Here is a 15,162-nt window from a genome sequence, read left to right on the forward strand (position 1 = left end):
TGGAGAGTGGAGTCTATTTTCAGGCTTCCTTGATGGGGTGGCACACCTTCTTAAGGCTTATGTGATCCCTGCGGTTACCCTTATCTTCCACTCATCAGATCCAGAAGCCACACAATAATGGTTGGTATTCACCACTTTTTCCGGGCTCACATATTCTCTACCATAAGACTCATGTGCTGCTTATTTTCATTCTCCTATTGTTTTCCAGATATCTTTCCCAAATAACCAGATGTCTTTTTTTTCTTAATCCTAATCAGAGTTTTCTACCTTTCCGAATCAAGTAAAGACCCTTTCTCCATCTGCTCTGTAGACTATTTTCCAAATGAAACCTCCTTCAATGTCGCTGATTTGCAGTGGGTTTTCTGTTTAGCTGTTTGTCAGCACATCATAATACTAAGTTAAGCTACAACTTTATTATTCAATACACTGCTTGATTTCACTGATCTTTTTCTGATTAATGAAGACTCAGTATCTTTGAAGTTTTAACTCCTCTGAAAGAACTCTAGATTTTAAACGGGATTTCTAACATATGTGGAATACTAAAAATCCAAGTTCTGTGAAAGGATCTAGAAAAATATTTTTTTGTATCAGTGCCACCTCTACTAAAAAATTAACTGTGCCACAAATCAACTTAAAAAAAGAAGTTTAAAAAATAACATTATACCAGGGGCAGAGCAAGATGGCGGAGGAGTAGGAGACCTGGATTTCATCTCCTCTCAGGAATTCAGCTGGATAGGGATCAAACCATTCTGAACACCTACAAACTCAACAGGAGATCGAAGAAAAGAAGAGCAACAACTCTCTCATCAGAAAAGCGACCACTTTCTGGAAGGTAGGACGTGCGGAGAAGTGAATCTGAGGTGATATTCGGGAGGATAGACGGCGGGGGAGGGGCCTCTGTCAGCCGCTTCTGGCAAGTGATAGAACCACGGAGCACAAAATCGGAACTTTTAAAAGTCTGCTCCGCCGAGGGACGTCACTCTGGTGGCTAAGCGGGGGGTGGAACCCTCCGGGACAGTGTGGTCTCAGGACCCTCGGGGTCACAGAAAGCCCAGGGGTGCCTGAGTGTGGCAGAGCTCCCGGTAACGGACCAGGGAAGCCGGCTGCAGAGGCGGAGCCCAGGCGCGGGCTCTCAGCTCGGGGTGGCCATAAACCGTGATCCGCGGCACAGTCGGGCCCCTGCTCCTCCAGCAGGGACCCCACAAGCGGCAGATCCGGGGAGACTCACCTTCCTCCCCCGGGAGGAGCCACGCGGGAGTGCACCGCAGGGATCTGCTGGGTTTGGAGACTCCACCCGGGGTCGGGTGCCAGAGATAGAAACGCGCGGTCACAGGCCGGGTGAGCACGGAGTGCAGCCGGAGACCGGGGAGACGGAAGTGACTGACAGCTTTTCTCTGGGCTCACTGAGGAGCGGGGCCCCGAGTTCTCGGCTCCTCCGGGGCAGAGATTGGGAGGCCGCCATTTTCACTCTCCGCCTCCAAAGCTGTACGGAAAGCTTGCAGGGAACAAAAGCTCCGGAGAGCAAACCCGAGCAGATTAATTAGCCTGGACCAGCAAGGGCGGGGCAATTCTGCCTCCGGCAAAGACATTTGGAAACCACGGCAACAGGCCCCTCCCCCAGAAGATCAGCGAGAACAGCCAGCCAAGACCAAGTTTACCGATCAATGAGAAGGGCAGAACTCCAGCGCTAGGGGAATACTGCACATAGAATTCATGGCTTTTTTACCATGATTCTTTAGTCCTTAAAGTTAATTTTTTTAACTGTCTTTTGTTCTTTTCTTTTTTTTTTTTTGGATTTTTCTTTTTCCCTCTTTCAACCAACATCTTATCAATCCCTTTTTTAAAAAATATTTTTATTTTTCATTTTTAGAGTCATATTCTATCCCTTCATAGTAGTTACCCGTATTTTTGGCTTATATATATAAGTTGTTCTCTCTTTAAAATTTTGAGATAGTTTCTTCTAACAGATCAAGATATACCCTAAATCTCTAGTATATGGTTTTTTCTACTCCCCTGCCTGATCACATTCTCTCCTTTTTTTTTCTTTTTTTAAATCCTCTTCTTTCTTTTTTCAAACAACTTCTTATCAATTCCTTTTATAAAATTTTTTATAATTTCCATCTTTACAGTCATATTCCATTCCTTCATCATATCAACCCTTATTTTTGTACATATATAAGTTTTTCTTTCTTTAAAATTTTGGGAGGCACTTTCTTCTATCAGACCAAAATACACCCAAAATCTAGTGTGTGGCACTGATCTATATACCAGCCTGATCATATTTGATCACATTCTGGTTTTTGTTGTTGTTGTTGTTTTGTTTTGTTTGTTTTTGTTTGTTTTTATCTTTATCTTTTTCTTTTTCTTTTTTCTCTCTTTCCCTTTCTTTTCCCACTGCTTCAGGTCTTTTCTGATTTGTTTAGAGTATATTTTCTGGGGATGTTCTTACTCTGCTAGCATTTTGTTCTCTCATTAATCTATTCTCCTCTGCACAAAATGACAAGACGGAAAAAATCACCTCAACAAAAAGAACAAGAGGTAGTACCGACTGCCAGGGACCTACTCAATACGGACATTAGTACGATGTCAGATCTAGAGTTCAGAATCATCACTTTAAAGATACTAGCTGGGCTTGAAAAAAATATGGAAGTTATTAGAGAAACCCTTTCTGGAGAAGTAAAAGAACTAAAATCTAACCAAGTAGAAATCAAAAAGGCTATTAATGAGGTGCAATCAAATATGGGGGCGCTAACTGCTAGGATAAATGAGGCAGAAGAGAGAATCAGTAATATAGAAGATGAAATGATGGAAAATAAAGAAGCTGAGAAAAAGAGAGATAAACAACTACTATATCATGAGGGCAGAATTCGAGAGATAAGCGATACCATAAGACCAAACAACATTAGAATAATTGGGATCCCAGAAGAAGAAGAAAGAGAGAGGGGGGCAGAAGGTATATTGGAGCAAATTATAGCAGAGAACTTCCCTAATTTGGGGAAGGCAACAGGCATCAAAATCCAGGAAGCACAGAGAACCCCTCTCAAAATCAATAAAAATAGGTCAACAACCCGACATCTAATAGTAAAACTTACGAATCTCATAGACAAAGAGAAAATCCTGAAAGCAGCTCGGGAGAAGAGATATGTAACCTACAATGGTAGAAACATTTGATTGGTAACAGACATATCCACAGAGACCTGGCAGGCCAGAAAGGACTGGCAGGATATATTCAGAGCACTAAATGAGAAAAATATGCAGCCAAGAGTACTCTATCCAGCTAGGCTGTCACTGAAAATTGAAGGAGAGATAAAAAGCTTCCAGGACAAACAAAAACTAAAGGAATTTGCAAACACAAAACCAGCCCTACAAGAAATCTTGAAAGGGGTCCTCTAAGCAAAGAGAGAGCCTAAAAGTAACATAGACCAGAAAGGAACACAGACAATATACAGTAACAGTCACCTTACAGGCAATACAATGGCACTAAATTCCTATCTTTCAATAGTTACCCTGAATGTAAATGGGCTAAATGCCCCAATCAAAAGACACAGGCTATCAGACTGGATTAAAAAACAAGACCCATCGATATGCTGTCTGCAAGAGACTCATTTTAGAACCAAAGACACCCCCAGATTGAAAGTGAGGGGGTGGAAAACCATTTACCAGGCTAATGGACACCAAAAGAAAGCTGGGGTGGCAATTCTTCTATCAGACAAATTAGATTTTAAACCAAAGACTGTAATAAGAGATGAGGAAGGACGCTATATCCTACTTAAAGGGTCTATCCAACAAGAAGATCTAACAACTGTAAATATCTATGCCCCTAACATGGGAGCGGCCAATTATATAAGGCAATTAATAACAAAAGCAAAGAAACACATCGACAACAATACAATAATAGTGGGGGACTTTAACATCCCCCTCACTGAAATGGACAGATCATCTAAGCAAAAGATCAACAAGGAAATAAAGACTTTAAATGACACACTGGACCAAATGGACTTCACAGATATATTCAGAACATTCCATCCCAAAGCAATGGAATACACATTCTTCTCTAGTCCCCATGGAACATTCTCCAGAATCGATCACATCCTAGGTCATAAATCAGGTCTCAACCGGTACCAAAAGACTGGGATCATTCCCTGCCTATTTTCAGACCACAATGCTTTGAAACTAGAACTCAATCACAAGAGGAAAGTCGGAAAGAACTCAAATACATGGAGGCTAAAGAGCATCCTACTGAAGAATGAATGGGTCAACCAGGAAATTAAAGAATTAAAAAAATACATGGAAACCAATGAAAATGAAAACACAACTATTCAAAATCTTTGGGATGCAGCAAAGGCAGTCCTAAAAGGAAAGTACATAGCAATACAAGCCTTTCTCAAGAAACAAGAAAGGTCTCAAATACAAAACCTAACCCTACACCTAAAGGAGCTGGAGAAGGAACAGCAAATAAAGCCTAAACCCAGCAGGAGAAGAGAAATAATAAAGATCAGAGCAGAAATCAATGAAATAGAAACCAAAAGAAGAGTAGAACAGATCAATGAAACGAGGAGCTGGTTCTTTGAAAGAATTAACAAGATTGATAAACCCTGGCCTGACTTATGAAAAAGAAAAGAGAAATGACCCAAATCAAACAAAATCATGAATGAAAGAGGAGATATCACAACCAACACCAAAGAAATACAAACAATTATAAGAACATATTATGAGCAACTCTATGCCAGCAAATTAGATAACGTGGAAGAAATGGATGCATTCCTAAGATGTATCAACTACCAAAACTGAACCAGGAAGAAATAGAACACCTGAACTGACCTATAACCACTAAGGAAATTGAAGCAGTCATCAAAAATCTCCCAAAAAAAAAAGCCCAGGGCCAGATGGCTTCCCAGGGGAATTCTACCAAACATTTCAAGAAGAATTAATACCTATGCTTCTGAAACTGTTCCAAAAAATAGAAATGGAAGGAAAACTTCCAAACTCATTTTATGAGGCCAGCATTACCTTGATCCCAAAACCAGACAAAGACCCCATCAAAAAGGAGAATTCCAGACCAATATCCCTGATGAACATGGATGCAAAAATTCTCACCAAAATACTAGCCAATAGGATCCAACAGTACATTAAGAGGATTATTCACCACGACCAAGCGGGATTTATCCCTGGGCTGCAAGGTTGGTTCAACATCTGCAAATCAATCAATGTGATACAATACATTAACAAAAGAAAGAACAAGAACCATATGATCCTCTCAACAGATGCAGAAACAGTTTTTGACAAAGTACAGCATCCTTTCTTGATCAAAACTCTTCAGAGTATAGGCATAGAGGGTACATACCTCAATATCATAAAAGCCATCTATGAAAAACCTACAGCGAATATTATTCTCAATGGGGAAAAACGTCAGGAACGCGGCAGGGATGTCCACTATCACCACTGCTATTCAACATAGTATTGGAAGTCCTAGCCACAGCACTCAGACAACAAAAAGAAATCAAAGGCATCCAAATTGGCAAAGAAGAAGTCAAACTCTCACTCTTTGCAGATGATATGATACTTTATGTGGAAAACCCAAAAGACTCCACCCCAAAACTGCTAGAACTCATACAGGAATTCAGTAAAGTGGCAGGATATAAAATGAATGCACAGAAGTCAGTGGCATTCCTATACAGCAACAACAAGACAGAAGAAAGAGAAATTAAGGAGTCAATCCCATTTACAATTGCACCCAAAACCATAAGATACCTAAGAATAAATCTAACCAAAGAGACAAAGGATCTGTACTCAGAAAACTATAAAATACTCATGAAAGAAATTGAGGAAGACACAAAGAAATGGAAAAACGTTCCATGCTCATGGATTGGAAGAACAAATATTGTGAAGATGTCAATGCTACCTAGAGCAATCAACACATTCAATGCAATCCCCATCAAAATACCATCCACTTTTTTCAAAGAAATGGAACAAATAATCCTAAAATTTGTGTGGAACCAGAAAAGACCCCGCATAGCCAGAGGAATGTTGAAAAGCAAAGCTGGCGGCATCACAATTCCAGACTTCCAGCTCTATTACAAAGCTGTCATCATCAAGACAGCATGGTACTGGCACAAAAACAGACACATAGGTCAATGGAACAGAATAGAGAGCCCAGAAATGGACCCTCAACTCTATGGTCAACTCATCTTTGACAAAGCAGGAAGGAATGTCCAATGGAACAAAGACAGTCTCTTCAACAAATGGTGTTGGGAAAATTGGATAGCCACATGCAGAAGAACGAAACTGGACCATTTCCTTACACCACACACAAAAATAGACTCAAAATGGATGAAAGACCTCAATGTGAGACAGGAGTCCATCCAAATCCTAAAGGAGATCACAGGCAGCAACCTCTTTGACCTCAGCCGAAGCAACTTCTTCCTAGAAACATCGCCAAAGGCAAGGGAAGCAAGGGCAAAAATGAACTCTTGGGACTTCATCTAGATAAAAAGCTTTTGCACAGCAAAAGAAACAGTCAACAAAACCAAAGGACAACCGACAGAATGGGAGAAGATATTTGCAAATGACATATCAGATAAAGGGCTAGTATCCAAAATCTATAAAGAACTCATCAAACTCAACACCCAAAGAACAAAGAATCCAATCAAGAAATGGGCAGAAGACATGAACAGACATTTTTCCAAAGAAGACATCCAAATGGCCAACAGACACATGAAAAAGTGCTCAATATCGCCCGGCATCAGGGAAATCCAAATCAAAACCTCAATGAGATACCACCTCACACCAGTCAGAATGGTTAAAATTAACAAGTCAGGAAACTACAGATGTTGGCGGGGATGCAGAGAAAGGGGAACCCTCCTACACTGTTGGTGGGAATGCAAGCTGGTGCAGCCACTCTGGAAAACAGTAGGGAGGTTCCTCAAAAAGTTGAAAACAGAGCTACCATATGATCCAGCAATTGCACTACTGGGTATTTACCCCAAAGATACAAAAGTAGGGATCCTTGGGCACCTGGGTGGCTCAGATGGTTAAGTGTCTGCCTTCGGCTCAGGTCATGATCCCAGGGTCCTGGGATCGAGTCCCGCATCGGGCTCTCTGCTTCTTGGGAGCCTGCTTCTCCCTCTGCCTCTCTCTCTCTCTCTGTCTCTCATGAATGAATAAATAAAATCTTTAAAAAAAAAAAAAAAAGAATGGCATCCGAAAGGGTACGTGCACCCTGATGTTTATAGCAGCAATGTCCACAATAGCCAAACTGTGGAAAGAGCCAAGATGTCCACTGAAAGATGAATGGATAAAGAAGATGTGGTATATATATACAATGGAATATTATGCAGCCATCAAAAGGAATGAGATCTTGCCATTTGCAACGACGTGGATGGAACTGGAGGGTATTATGTTGAGTGAAATAAGTCAAACAGAGAAAGACATGTATCATATGACCTCACTGATATGAGGAATTCTTAATCTCAGGAAACAAACTGAGGCTTGCTGGAGTGGGGGGTGGGGTGGGAGGGATGGGGTGACTGGGTGATAGACACTGGGGAGGGTATGTGCTCTGGTAAGCGCTGTGAATTGTGCAAGACTGTTGAATCTCAGATCTGTACCTCTGAAACAAATAATGCAATATATGTTAAGAAAAAAAAAAAGAAGAAGAAGAAGAAGAAAGTAGCAGGAGGGGAAGAATGAAGGGGCGGGAATCAGAGGGGTAGATGAACCATGAGAGACGATGGACTCTGAAAAACAAACTGAGGGTTCTAGAGGGGAGGGGGGTGGGAGGATGGGTTAGCCTGGTGATGGGTATTGAGGGCACATTCTGCATGGGCACTGGGTGTTATGCACAAACAATGAATCATGGAACACTACATCTAAAACTAATGATGTAATGTATGGGGATTAACATAAGAATATATAAAGAAAAAATAACATTATACCTTAAATTTATGCAGAAACCACCACCAAAAGGAATCATGTAAAAGGGCAATAGAGGCTTCTGAGAGAAAATGGGTCTTCCAGATTTTGAAAACCTTTTCCTATGGAACAAAAGATGCATGGACGTCAAATTAAAGTCCATTATAAAACATGTTAATGCAAATAGGCTTTATAAAGAGTATGTATTCAGTGGTTATAGACTAGCATTTTTCAAAAGAAATTTAATTGTGCCATATATATAATATTAAATTTTCTAGTAGCCACTTTATAAAAATAAAAAGTGAAATTAATTTTAAGAATAAAGTTTATTAAATCAAATATATTTAAAATGTTATTTCAACATATGGGCATTAAATTCTTAATGAAATATTTTGCATTCTTTTGTGGGAATAAGTCTTTCAAATATTGTATATATTTTATACTTAAGGCACATCTCAATTTGAAGAATAAATTTTCATCATAAATACTAGATCAGTATTCAGGCTTCATAAATACATAGTTGTGATTTTGCTCCAACCATAATTGAAAGTTTTCAATAATGGAATCAACTATTAGTTTTAAAATTTATATATAAATTAAAAGAAATAAAATAAATTCATCAGTCACACTAATCACATTTCATATACTCAACAATTACATTTGCCTAGTAACTATTAAAATGACAGTGTAGGCTAGACAAAGAACAGCGAACTCCAAGGTACATGCTATAATTTCTAAAGACAGATATCTTTGAATTCTATCCCAACAAACCCCATCATAAGTCTAGACTCCATCCAAACAGAGTGTATTCTTAAAGAAATTGATAAAAAATTGTCACATAAGGTAAATCTTGGTTTGAATAGTCACATTCAATACATCATTTTTATCTTACTTATTTACTAAAAGTTTTTAAATACCAGATTCAGTAGAGTTCAAGACTTACTTTAATGAAATCCATAGGTATGAATTCCTGTTCCTCAACACATGTCTACAAAAAGGACATCATGCAGACTTTTATACCAAAAAGATTACTTACATATTCTGTGGGGGCACTTGTCTTCCATAGGCCACTAATTATAGTATGGAGTACACTGGTAACAGCTTCAATTTAGTACTTAGTACTTAACAGCTTAGATTTAGTATTTTTTCATTACAAAGAAGATATGTGAAATACATAAAGAAAAAAGTAGAAAATTGAAATATGGGGGAAAATAATTTTGTTTAAATTATTTGCAAATTTCAAGCAAAGATGCTTTTAACTATACACTCCATAACTGTTTCTAAGTTTGGTTATGTTTAGTATCACTAACTTCCTTTTTCAGTAAAATTTCAAGTTCTTTAAAGTATATCAATATTTAGTCAAAACAACCAAAAAATTAAAATTGGCTAAGAAGCCCAAAACCCAGTTTAAAAAGTTAAATGGTTCTCTCCTCTCCCCTCCCGACTGTGTGATACTTTTTTGAGTCAAGTAAATGTAAACATACCTTAAAACTTAGATTATCTAACTTGGTTCTAACATTGAGTCTAGGTTGGATAAAATTACTTCTAATTTTCTCTTGAATTTCTATTCCTGTATATCAGTATGCCTGTGGCTTAGCTTGCTCCTCTTATTTATAATATAGATCATTTTTCACTCATTTTAATTCAATAAAATTTTTACTGAGCATCACCTATAGCCACAGTTCCATTCTGGGTGATACAGAGGATAATGACTGTATGGCACAGGAATGTGTTTTGATGGGTTTAGGTGAATTCATCAATTCCATGGATTCCCATACCTTCATTCATGTAACAGTAAACCTATAACCTTCTCTTTCCAAGTTTCAGATCCATAAATTCAATCTTTTGGTCTGTTACTATAAGCATTTCTATGAAATAACCTTTCCTGATATTTTTATTTTCCTACACTTATATTCTCTTCACTCTAATTTCATTATCTATTTATTTCAATGCCATTGCATTGTACATGTTATAGTAAGCCAATTTAAATTCTTTTTTTGAAATCAGGTAGGGGTATTAACAAATAAAACACTGGTATCTATGCCCAGATATACCCAGATGCTTGTCATACTCTACCCACCCCCTACCCATATCTACTTCCACTCCTCACTTCCCTATTTCTTTCAATAATGCCAGTATCCTCCAAATTAACCATATTAATAATTTCTCATAGCTGTACATCTATGCCTTATTTATGTGATTGCCTTATGATTTGTGTTAGATGTACATGCACCCATATTTAAAATACAGTACCATCTTAGAACATGGAATGTTAGAATATTATAGATTACCCAGAACATTTATAAACTTATTTTAACAACAATAATTTATCAATTTCTTTTTATAACAATAAAGCCTTTTTCCCAAGGAAATTGTGAAAATATAGTCAGAGAAACAAATAAATAGGCTCATGATCCAGGCATAACTACAATTAGCATCTATAGTTTTTCTCTACAAAAATGGGATCAGGTGATCATATAAAGGGGGCAGACTAAGTCTTTACTCTCACCAAAATCCCACAAAATATAAAAGAGAATTGAAAAACATTTGTTATCAGTATGGAAAATAAGACAGAGTATCATTACTGAATCATACTAGATATAATTGTCAATTTAGGTGCTCTGTAGTTGCCTAACTGAGGGGTAAACAGGTCAATCACACTCTACTTCTTGGAACATGACATCTTGAAGAGAGTGAAAAAACAGGGTTTAATGGTGGATTATGCTCTTTCTGATGAACTATAGTAGGTGAGAAAACAACAGGGATTTTATGTTGAGAAATGAAGAGGCACAGGAAGGCTGGAGGTGAGGGATGGAGAGGTGAGGGATGGGGAGGTGAGGGATGGGGAGGTGAGGGATGGACTTGGCCCCCTTCTAGGAGGGGTTTAAGTAATTCACTCCAAGGCCAAGTCCATCCCAGAGAACTATCTGGAAGGAATCTGCCTGGGGTATAAGGAACATTGTTGAAACCTGCAAGAAATAGAAACCTTGTTAGGTGACCACCTAATATTTAAGGGGGAAATCAATATTAGGTAGCACCCAACTCTCATCCTACCCTTGGCAAGCAATGGGCAATGATCTAGTTACTGTCTATGCCTGCAGTTTTTCAATTTGCTATCTTATAGGGATACTACTCAAAAATTCCCCAGACACTTGGAAAAAGGTGGCGTTGTAGAGAAGGGCTCTCATAAGTTATTCTGGGGTCAAAATAAACAGACTAAAATCTCTTAAGCTGATAAAGCAGGCAGAGGGAGGGGAAAACACTCATTACAGTCACATGCCAAGACAATGCACAGTAGCAACCTCAGACACCTGAGGCAGTAACACAGAATCTAATACATTCTTTTCTGGTGATCAAAGCATTAAGCATCACTGGTCTTTTCCTGCCAGACTTAAGGCCCTCAAAATTCAATCATGCTTATCACCTAATTTGTCATAGCTTTAAATAAAAGTCTGATTCATGAAATCATATTCTCAAAATGTATCATACAATAAAAATGTTTACATACATCAAAGTTACGGGCTTTTAAAATAAAAAGATAAATTCGTTCAGCATCCAAATGTCTGGGTAGTTGAGTAAGCTCATTTGTTTTGAATCCTGAGAAGGTGCAACCCTAGAAAGAGGGAAATATCACACAACAGTCATTACTTTACCCTTTCCAGTAAAGTCGTCTGACAGGACTACAGAAGACAGATAAATATTTAACCATAACTCATTAACATAATTATTTTACTTCCATTTATTAACATAAGTGAAAACTATTTATCCTACTTTAAAAAAATCTTCCTATTTTCTGATTCTCTCAAATTAAGAGCCCTGGCATATTCATATGCCAAATCCAAAAGCAAAACAAAATCATATTTCAGAACCAACTTTGACAACTCAAATGATCAAGAATTTTAGCTAGACTACCCATAAAGAAAGACTAGGCAGAAGGAGAAAGCGTCTATGCCTGTTCCCACCTCTCTCTCTTATAGCCCCATCTATATTTATAGCTAAATCTGTATTATTGGAAACATTATTTCTATATAATACTCCTGATACATAATCTTATAGAACAGAAATTTTAAATACCTCTACAGTCTTCTTTGTCTCCATTTCATCTGAAAGCTGGAAAACATTCAAATAAAATGTTTAAAATTCTAAATTATATTTTGTAAATTTCTTCAGTTAATTGTGTGTGTGTGTGTGTGTGCATGTGTGTATCTCCTACTGAAGCCTAGAATGCTGTCACTGTGCTAGATGGTAGGAATACAAAGATGGTCCTTGCCCTCAGGCTAGTCATAGTTCAATAGGGGAATCAGATACATATACAAACAAAACAGAGAGATAAGGACTATAATAGAAATATAAAACTACTTATTGCACTTTTGGTTCACTGAGAAATAGACTCTGAGGTGGAGTTTAGTATTCAGAATGTCTACTGGGAGTGCCTTTGGGATCAATATCTACAGAAGGCAAGGGGAGAGGCATAATTGGGAAGTTGGAGAAATCAGCTATGATACAAGTCTAACAGCCTCAGTGGACTCTAAAAGGGGCTCTAGAGCTGAAAGGGCCTATCATAGTTGTCCTGCATTGGGTTGAAAGAGCCAGGCCTTTCTGCCCACAACTTGATCAGTCACTGGATGTAGGTGGTTCCTGGAAGGGTATGTCTTTGGAAGAAGTTCTCTATAGGTGAAGCAACCCCAAAGGGGTTGACAGCTGAAGGGTGCCCCACTAACAGCACTCTTAGCAGCTAGGACAACAGATTCTTCCTTGACGGGGAATCTGGGTGGTGCATCTCTATGTCCACCATACTACTTTACACAGAGATTAAGTAGCCTTCTGTATACATTAGTTTTTGATCATCCAGACATGTTGATAAATTGTTTATTAATTTCCACATCCCCACTTCTTCCAGAAATAACTAAGCTCACAGGCAAATCATACACACACACACACACACACACAACATTATACAAAACACACATTATAGAGGAAATGACATAGGAAACAAATTTGAAAGAATGATAACAGATTGCTAAAAGAGAATAAGGGGCGCCTGGGTGGCTCAGTTGTTAAGCGTCTGCCTTCGGCTCAGGTCATGATCCCAGAGTCCTGGGATCGAGCCCTGCATCGAGCTCCCTGCTTGGCGGCAAGCCTGCTTCTCCCTCTCCCACTCCCCCTGCTTGTGTTCCCTCTCTTGCTGTCTGTCAAATAAATAAATAAAATCTTTAAAAATAAACAAAATTTAAAGAAATGGTATCAACTGTACATATTATTTAGTAATTCACTTTTTTCCACTCAATATTATGTTTTGACAATCTACCCAAGTTGATATTTATGAAATCTGTTAACTTCCACACAGCTTTTTTTTTTTTTTAAAGATTTTATTTATTTATTCATAAGAGACAGAGACAGAGAGAGAGGCAGAGGGAGAAGCAGGCTTCCTGCTGAGCAGGGAGCCCAATGCGGGCCTCGATCCCAGGACCCTGGGATCATGACCTGAGCCGAAGGCAGACGCTGAACCATCTGAGCCACCCAGGCGCCCCCACACAGCTTTGTTACCGACCTACCTCTTCCCCTCTGGAAAATATAAATAATAATCAAATCAACTGAAGTGCATAGTTGACTTTTGCCAAACATCCAAAGAACAAATGTATATATACATATATATACACACACATATATATATATATACACACACATATATATATAAAACAAATGATATCCCTATATAACTACTATGCTCTATAGTCTACAGACTAGAAAGAGAAATAAAGCTAAGTAACCCATTTTCTGGGTTTAGTAAAATTTTGATACCAAAACCAAAAGAAAATCATATCTTATCAAACATGGATGCAAACATCCACACAAAACAATAGCATATCAAATCCAGTAATGCAATAAAAAAGTATACCCTAAGAATATAAGAATGTCTCAACTTTGGAAAAGTTATTAATGTCGGGCGCCTGGGTGGCTCAGTCATTAAGCGTCTGCCTTCGGCTCAGGTCATGATCCCAGGGTCCTGGGATCGAGTCCCACATCGGGCTCCCTGCTCAGCGGAGAGCCTGCTTCTCCCTCTCCCACTCCCCCCTGCTTGTGTTCCCTCTCTTGCTGTGTCTCTCTGTCAAATAAAAATAAAATCTTTAAAAAAAAAGTTATTAATGTAATCTGCCACAGAGATTAAAGGTTGAAAGTAGCTTCTGCTATCATCACAGATTATTTTCCTCTCCATTTCAAACCATGAAGATTCTTTTTCAAGTGTCTGAGCACAGCAATACCTGTATCTAGATCTCTAACTGATCTATATCTAATCTACACCATATCCACAAAGCTTTAATAAACTAGGAATAGAAATAAATTTCATTAATCTAAAAAAAGATAGCTATCTAAACATTTAAAATGATGCTTGTAGCAAAGTACTAGTATTCTTTCCAAATCAAAGACAAGATGAGAAACCATTAACATTCTTGAATAATATATATATACCAAAAATAATTTCCTATATGCCAACAATAACCCACTGAGTAACATAATGGAAAAGCAATTTCACGGACATTAGTAATAAAAATTTAAGATACCTAAGAATAAATTTAACAGGGAATATTTAGAACTTATATGAAGAAAATCACACAAATTTACTGATGACCTAAAATAAAATCCTTGTTTTACTTTCTTACACAAAAATAAACACTGGGTAGAATAAAGAATTAAATACACACACACACACAAATATCTGCAATAATAATAGAACAGAACACAAGTGCATATATGTATGATCTTCTGACAAAGAAAGTCTTCTTAAATATGGCACTAAAGGCAGAAAACTTCAAAATAAAATTATAGATCCATAAAAATGTAAAATTCTATATGACAAAAAAACCCTTTTAAAAGGCAACAAAGAAATACATATTACTGAAAGGGTTAATATTTTTAAAGCATAAACAGCTCTTAGAAATAAAAAAAAAAGAACAGCCAAAAAAAAAAAGGCCAAATTTCATAAATAGGCAATTCACAGAAAAAGAAACACAAAGACTAAGAAAAACCTAAAGTATCAACTTCATTAGTAAAACATACACAATTGATAACATTTATGCTTATCAACTGTGCAAACCACAAAAAATATAGTATTAAATGTTGACAAGGAAATGGATAAGAGATCAATCACAAACCCTATTGTTATAAATTGGTACTGCCTTCCTAGAGAACAATTTGGCAATAGGTATCAAAACACTTAGATTATCACATTTCTTTTCCTATGTGATTCCA

General features: G+C 37.8%; 1 protein-coding gene across 1 annotated transcript in view; it reads right to left on the bottom strand.

The window, feature by feature from the left end:
• Positions 1–15,162, bottom strand: part of FAM227B (family with sequence similarity 227 member B) — a 210,121-nt gene that overhangs the window by 179,960 nt on the left and 14,999 nt on the right. Inside the window, exons 5-7 of the mRNA XM_034994680.1 lie at positions 11,986–12,021; positions 11,420–11,524; positions 7,935–8,033 (exon numbers count right to left, since the gene is read on the bottom strand). Coding sequence (XP_034850571.1) covers positions 7,935–8,033; positions 11,420–11,524; positions 11,986–12,021 — 240 coding nt within the window. The remainder of the gene's footprint in view (positions 1–7,934; positions 8,034–11,419; positions 11,525–11,985; positions 12,022–15,162) is intronic.

The sequence above is a fragment of the Mirounga leonina genome, unplaced genomic scaffold, assembly GCF_011800145.1.
Source record: "Mirounga leonina isolate KUSES-001 unplaced genomic scaffold, KU_Mleo_1.0 Mir_91, whole genome shotgun sequence".
Classification (NCBI taxonomy): Eukaryota; Metazoa; Chordata; class Mammalia; order Carnivora; family Phocidae; genus Mirounga; species Mirounga leonina.